At 40.6% G+C, this 7,500-nt stretch overlaps 1 protein-coding gene across 1 annotated transcript; it reads right to left on the bottom strand.

Moving 5' to 3' along the window:
- Positions 1 to 770: 770 nt before the first annotated feature.
- On the bottom strand, positions 771 to 1,418 carry MELLADRAFT_107327 (uncharacterized protein; the record flags this gene model as incomplete). The annotated part of the gene is made up of 2 exons (XM_007410827.1): positions 771 to 959; positions 1,134 to 1,418. 2 exons carry the CDS (start codon positions 1,416 to 1,418, stop codon positions 771 to 773), a joined length of 474 nt encoding a protein of 157 aa, XP_007410889.1.
- Positions 1,419 to 7,500: the final 6,082 nt, after the last annotated feature.

Here is a 7,500-nt window from a genome sequence, read left to right as displayed (position 1 = left end):
GTGCATTTACGTTACAAATAGGCCATACAGCCAAAAAAAATGTGTTCGAAATTTTTTCCCAAACTTTGTTTATCCTCTGGCTGTATTCCTTGCACTTGTGCAATCACAATGATGTACTGACCATACTTGTAGCATTCCAGGTGGCTAAGATATAGGCCAAGAAACTACCTTTGCAATCTGCAAAGATTTTCACACCAAACCTTTTTTCCTGGTGCATTTACATTACAACAAGGCCATACGGCCAAAAAAAAAAAATCGAATTTTTTTTCAAACTTTGTTTATCATATGGGTGTATTTATCAGCTTTCTCCGATCCCGATGATGTACTGACCATACTTGTAGCATTTCGGGTGGCTAAGATATAGCCCGAGAAACTAACTTTGCGATCTGCGGAGATTTTCGCACCAAACCTTTTTTCCTGGTGCATTTACATTACAACTAGGCCATACAGCCAAAAAAAAATGTTCAAATTTTTTTCAAACTTTGTTTATCATACGGCTGTATTTGTCAGCTTTCTCCGATCCCGATGACATACTGAACATCTCTGTATGTAGCCTGTAAGTGCCTACTCACCCATACCCCATAACCCTATGCACCTATGCACCCATGCACCTATGCACCTATGCCCTTCTGTACCTGCACCTATGCCCTTATGTCCCTGCACCCATGCACCCATGCACCTATGCACCCATGACCCCCTGCACCCCTGCACCCATGGCCCTGCACCACTGGCATGCACCATGCACAGGTGCATGCACTTTACCCCCAACCCTATGGGCCCCCCTTGTAACCCTCACCCTCCAAGGAGATATGTTGAGACAAAAGATAATTCACCATCACACTTGTTGACAGGCATGCAAGTAAATCTACATCCGTACAGGTGCTTGCATGAGTCACATATTCAATGATCACGGCTCTGGTGAGAGCCCATCCTTCATGAGAAGCTGTTCCTTGGCAGCACTAGTAGTTCAAAGTATAAATTTTCATTATAGCTATGAAATCTGCTCTGCTTGGGCAGTTATTATCATGGCCCTTAGGAAACATCAAGCCAGTGACTGCATAGGAAAGGAAGCACAGAAAGGCAGCACAACTGGAAGGTGTGTGTTTTTTATCATCGGGTGAGGTGGTTCTGACCCAGTTTTGATAAAATGTTCGCACAGTAGCCACTCTACCCTTGAAGCTTGCCAAGCCAGGTATTTCTTTGGGTTGTAGGCAAGGTGTTGATGAAGTAGTTGAAGAGAAGATTAAGGCTTGCATAATCACCTTTCCTATGTGACGCTCCTCGGTTGCAGAGTTCTTACCCTCCGGAACACAATACCACCTGAGGAAATTTGCAAAGTATCCTCCCACCGTTCCAAATTGTCCAGTCAAAGTGCCTTGTTTAATAGATTGCAACATGAAAGTAACAGGGCTATTCATGTGAATCAGTCCTGTGTTGAAAGAGAGTGCGAATCAGTATGTCACAAGCAGTGGAACTCAAAAGGGAAAGGTGATTATTTTAGATTAGATTTTAAGCATGCCCAGAGGAAACAGTTCAAGGGGAAGGGGAGAACACAAGGCGCACTATGGGCCAAAACAGCCCAAAAAATGAATTCATATACACACTTTTAATTTCTGAGTTCTGGCTCCAACTGTCATAAGTTTTCCTTGGGTCTTCCAGTACTATCTTCAGACTTGACTTGACAAAGTGTTTCAATTGTTTGGTGAAAGGAAGGAGCCTCCAAGAACACAATTAGAATATAGCCGACTGACTCAAGGGAATCCTTAAGGCCTCCCAAGTAGGACAAGAGGATTTCTTGTAGTCAAAAGTGTTGATCTTTTGTTGTAATATTTATTGCTTCCTTTGTCAGGATCACAAATTGAACGTGTTGAATGTCATGTTCTTGAACATACGTTGAATCATCTCCTCTGTCAAACAACAAAATCCTGCAAACCAACAAAATATCAACTCAATAACCACCTTCTCTGCACCCAAAGAGGAAGAAAGGAAGAAAAATGCCCACCAATGGGTTCCATTGAAAGGTCAAGAAGGAATAAGAGGGAGTAAGGGAAATAACACAGGGGATGTTCCTGAGGTGATACTGGCAGCAGAGATAAGTGGAACTTGAAGGGTCCCAGGGGTTGAGAACGTTTATGAGATCCTGAGAAAAATATGACCACATATTCTGGACAGGACAACTCACAGAGAGCAAAATTACACTATTCGGCCTAGGACCTGCTCAGGAAGAAGGAGTACTGCAATTCAAAACAATGTGGTCCAGGTTAGAGGAGTTTCAATCTTAGAGGGATGTCTACACTTGAAGTCAATAGCCTAAGTCCTTTTTGCCGGGAGGAATCACAAAAAGGGTATATGAACCTGAGGGAACGGTTCTAGTTATCAACTAGAAGTGAAAACTATCACAATGACTGAAAAGGAGCAAACCTGCTAGAGTGATGAATAAGGGACGGTAAGGGAGAGGGCAAATGTGCAAACGTGCAAATGGTAATGATACCTTTAGCTCTTTATACCTAATAGATCACTGCAGCATAATCACAGCAATAGCTCTGCTTACTAATAGATGACAAATGATAGGATATTAGTACACTGTTTGGTAAATAAAGGTGGCTGTCAGTTGTTGTTCATTTGATTTTTTTCATATCCACGGTTAATAGATGTTAGCCGAATGGGTTATTTATACACTTTCGGGGCAGATGAGCTCAGTCCTGCTCAAGCTTTGGCATCAAGATCTGGCTGTCATCAGCCGTTCCCGAGGTTTCACTGCGGTTTTCCTAAGGTTTCCATGTGGTTTTCCTGCAAGATTGAAAACCGAGGATATGAAAAAAAATCCAAAACAACAACAGCCACTTTTATTTTCCAAATTTGTTGATGAGTAAGAAACAATAGAAGACTATGTAGATAATCCAACACATTTAAGAATCAGAGGCCCCACCGAGGGCATTGGCCACTATTTCCTGGGATGCTTGACATGACACAAACATCAAGTGGAGCATCAAAGTCACAAGAGCAAAACAGAGTTTTAGAACTCTGATGTAGACAAAAACTTAACTTCAAACTGTCACTCCAACCACCAACTTGCTGTCAATCATCAAAGAAGTGTTGACAAAATAATTCCACACCCACTGAAAAGTAGTCTAAGCCTTCTTTTGTGATGTCAATAAATGCTCTTCCCTCCTCAGGAATCATCCTTGATTTCAAGGAAGCAAAATCTTCACCTCCATCATCTGGTTCCACATTTACTTTGCAACCTTCAACTGCCATCCTCAATCCTCAAGACTTACCAGCCGTACCTTTCGGTGATCACTTAGAACCTGAAGGATATACTCCTCTCATCCCTTGGGCTACTCTTTCCGAATCACATGGTTGACTGCCACCTGTTTCCTTCAGCCCAGATACCAAGGTGATAAAAATTGGTAGAGACAATGAAAAGACTTGGCAAACGAGCCCCTATGACAATCATGTCCGACATCACGGTATTGCACTCTGTAACCCAAAACTCAATGGGATGATTTCAAGAAATCACTGCACCATTCAGCGGGTATCAAATTGGTTTGTATTGTCCAAGATTTTGTAATTAGGATACATCATGCCTGTCCATTTCTCATGAAACTCTCTATGACCGTGTTCTAATCAAAGATACAAGTCTTCATTGGATATTCATCAACACCGTCCGACCTCCAAAGGACAATTGGACTAAAGTGAACAATGGAGACCAGGTGGGCAATGTTGACCCGATTTCCTTCAGATGGGGCGCTTAGTTGAAATGATATGTTTGCCTCATATAGTTCTTCGACAGGATAATTTGAATCACTCCCCACCACTAGTAGTCATTGAATATTGCATAATCATCAATGTTGATGATATGAGTACCACCAGCAAACAACGCTATACAGGAAATGTCAATGAAGATTCCCCCCGGAAAAGATTCAGTTCATCAACTACAATACCCTGCAATTCCTCCCTACAGGAAAGGAAATACAGGTGTTCCTCTTGTCTGGCTCAAAAACAGACTTCCAAGAAATCATGATAGTATTATTGAGATCAGGGTCTTTTTGATGCATTAGTTAACACCGCAAACTCTCATCATTGTATACTCATCAACTATCACGGATATATACTAGTTTCATTTCCTTCATTCTCATCACATTCCTTCTTATCTAATCACTTGTGTTTCACTCATCCTCAAAGAAGAACTAACTTGTCATTTTATGTGAGATGCACAATGCGCATACATTCGGCAAATCTATGTCTAGAGAAAGATATTGTGTATAAGAAGATACTGCTTGTGTTTGCCGTTGTTTCCTTACCCAATCAATTACCTTCTTTTATCGTGCCATTTTCCAAAAGGTGCTTATCTTTCTTCTATCACTCATAGTTGATCTAGGTTTACTGAAGCTCATACTCACGTTACTCGTGATAATCTCAGGTGCTTGTGTGCATACTTGCTGTGTATATCTTGGTTTTTCATAAGCAATGCAACCATGTCATGTGCTTTGCAGACAATTTGTTTTATTGACCATACAATTTTGCTTGGAAAATTATACATTCTTCTGAAATTTTTGAGCTTTACGGTGTTGTTTCCACTTCCAAGATCTAATTTTCACAAGTTCATCATCTTGCTCAACTGGCTTCAGGGTATATCCCAATTTTGGAAACTCTAAAATTTGACTGTTTGATTTTGCTGGAAAATTTATGTATTCAGTCTTGTTTCAATGTGCATATATGTGGAGAAACTCACAGCATGTTACCTGCCTTCTCACAGAGTTCCTCTCCAAAATCCTTTTGCGAAGTCTTTCAAAATCCAAGGAATCAGTATCACCCAGGGAAAAATCAGCACAATTGTTTCCAGAGGGGAGTACATACTGTTACCCAAAGCCTTGGAATCTCTAAAATATTTCCTTCCCTCCCTTTATGAAACCTAATTGTCACCCCACAACATTTAAATCAGCTTGTTCAAAGGTTTCAGATGGCAATGCCTGGTAAAGATCTTTGACTCAATTTCTCTATCACGGCCAGCATGATAGTCACGTGTTCAGATGTACAGATCCCTTGAGTAGGGTCATCTAGACACAGTATGGGAAAACCTTCTGATGACAGCGTTTCAGCTAATGCCAAGCGGATTATCACAGACCCCAATGATTGCTCAGTTGGGCAACATTTATCATGCATGCAAATTGTGTTGTTCTCTCTAAGCATGATGACCTGCCCTCATGTTACATGTTAATAAGTCAATCATACATCTACGCCTAAATTTCTTTTTATAGATAAAACTAACCTTGTATTTGTACCCAGCTTATTCTCCCTTGCATTCTAATTCTATCTCTATTTGACCAAGACCTGTCATTTCAAAACCTCAGTTTGAGCAACAGGGTAAGGGGTATGAGATTGAAACCTCACCTCCTTTTCCCACAATTTCTTTAGTTTGCAGTCTTTTTATACATCTGTTTAAGGCTTCCACCTTAGTCTTTTGTAAGCTCCTCATTTTTGTAGTCAGATCACCTCTTGTCTCTTTCCTAGCCTTACCAATTTCTAAACAAAGTCTATTTCACAAAACAATCAGTTGTAGTGCAAATATCTTGAGGACTGTAAAATAGCTGGCTCCCTTACCCCTGTAATCCAAAAATGGTGGTCAACCTGGTCCAGGGGAAGACAATGACCTGATTAGCACTTGATAGGGCTTGACAAGAAACTTTGACAGACTTACTTGTTCTGGATTGTATCAACTTTCATGCATGGCCACTTGTCAGATCCTCCAGGGCACAGATGAATGTATGAAATCTGGCAACAATTTGTCTTGCAAAGCTTCTGTGCATCCTTCTGACCAATGTAATTTAACAGACCATATTCCCACACGGGTGGTGGTTCAAGACTGATGTTATGTTGAAGTTTTCCACAGCGTACCTGTGAGAGTGAACAACTCAATGATATGGCTACCATGCAAATGGTATACGAAATTTTTGCCTTACTATGATGTTTCCCTTGGAAGTCCTTTGAGGATATATCTCTCAAGTCAAGATCATGAAGTTTTCTGCTTGAGGGCCTTGAATCTCAACTTCTACTTTGTTGGAAGTCAAGGTACCAAGTGGGCTGGCAAGTTATTGTATCTTAATACCTTTGTTGGCTTTATCCTTGTTTGGTTTTTGAGTGCCCAATAGCAAGTATTTCAGTCCCTCGATGATAGTCTGTGTCTTTGAGTAGAAATAGGAGGGTCGTAATCAGTGCCTCATCAATGATCAAGATGATGATTTAACAACTGTCTTTCCGGGAGCAGATCTCCCAAAATCACTGTGATTGGGAGAGTGAGATTGAAGGTTTATGATCCATCAGTGATGCCTAAGACCCCCAAATGATAACAGATCCCTATGTTCGCAAATGATGCAGTTTCAACCTCTTCAGTTTGGTAGTGATCCATAGATTTCAAGTTGGTTGGGGTGGTTGGGGGACTATCTGTCTTGGTGATTATGATGATGAATGCAAGGAAAATAATTTTCAGAAGTGATGAAATTGATAGGTGAAAAGGATGAATTTAAGGTGGTAAACAGGAATGACGTCAGATAACCAAGAAGGAAATTTGAGACCTGACCCGCATTACCGGCCATCTGAACACACCCCAAATGTGTTTTTTTGCCCTTTTTTGGGAGAGCGAGTCCCCTACTTTTGTAATGAAAGTAATTTCCCCTAGAAGAGATGCTTCCCATTTGAGCGTTTTTTATTTATTTCAGAAGCCAAGTTTCTGATTGATGAGACTTTTGCTTTCAAGTGCTCTTGATAGGAGAACATCTGCTTCTAAAGAAAAGAAAGTCTTTCTTTTCAAACCATGCTTACCATTTGATAAGTTTACTTTTGGTTCTTGGATCAAGTCATGAACCAAATCTTCTTGGGACACGGAAAATCTCTCAGTTAACTCATTTGCAGATAAAAATGACTTCACAACAACATGGGACAATGTTACACCTTGGGTTGGACGGCTTGTGTTTCAGGTTTTGGGGGTTGTCCTGCAGGGGTGACCTTTACACCCCTCTCCCATCCCAGGTACCTACCATCTTCGAAATCAAAATTCAAGTGTACTCTCCTGTCACTTGTGTGATATGTGTACAGGTAAGTGTGAAACACCTTAGACATCCGGGCAAAAGTGGAAGATTCTGGAACTAATGTGCAAACACTACAAGAAAGATAATATTTTCTGGGCAGAAAATTAAATTATTGATACACAAAAATATTGAGAGGCCAGGAGAAGGGCAAAAAATAAATAAAAATATGCATCTTGTTCCCTGCGGTGAGAGCTTCACTCTCCATATTTTTCCATATTTTTACAGTCCGTATTGATAAGTGTACTAACAATAAACCTTCACAATCATCCAATTACAACCTGTAACAAGCACTGAGATTTGGCTCATTAGTGTTTAGAGAAACTTTTGATTTCTGAAAATACTCATAACTTTTTCAATTCCGGGCCAAAACGCTCGATTTTGGGTGCATTGGTAAGCTGGAATTGTCCTCCAA

Source organism: Melampsora larici-populina (genome assembly GCF_000204055.1).
Source record: "Melampsora larici-populina 98AG31 unplaced genomic scaffold MELLAscaffold_22, whole genome shotgun sequence".
NCBI lineage: Eukaryota > Fungi > Basidiomycota > Pucciniomycetes > Pucciniales > Melampsoraceae > Melampsora > Melampsora laricis-populina.
This window is presented reverse-complemented; position numbering and strand designations above follow the sequence as displayed.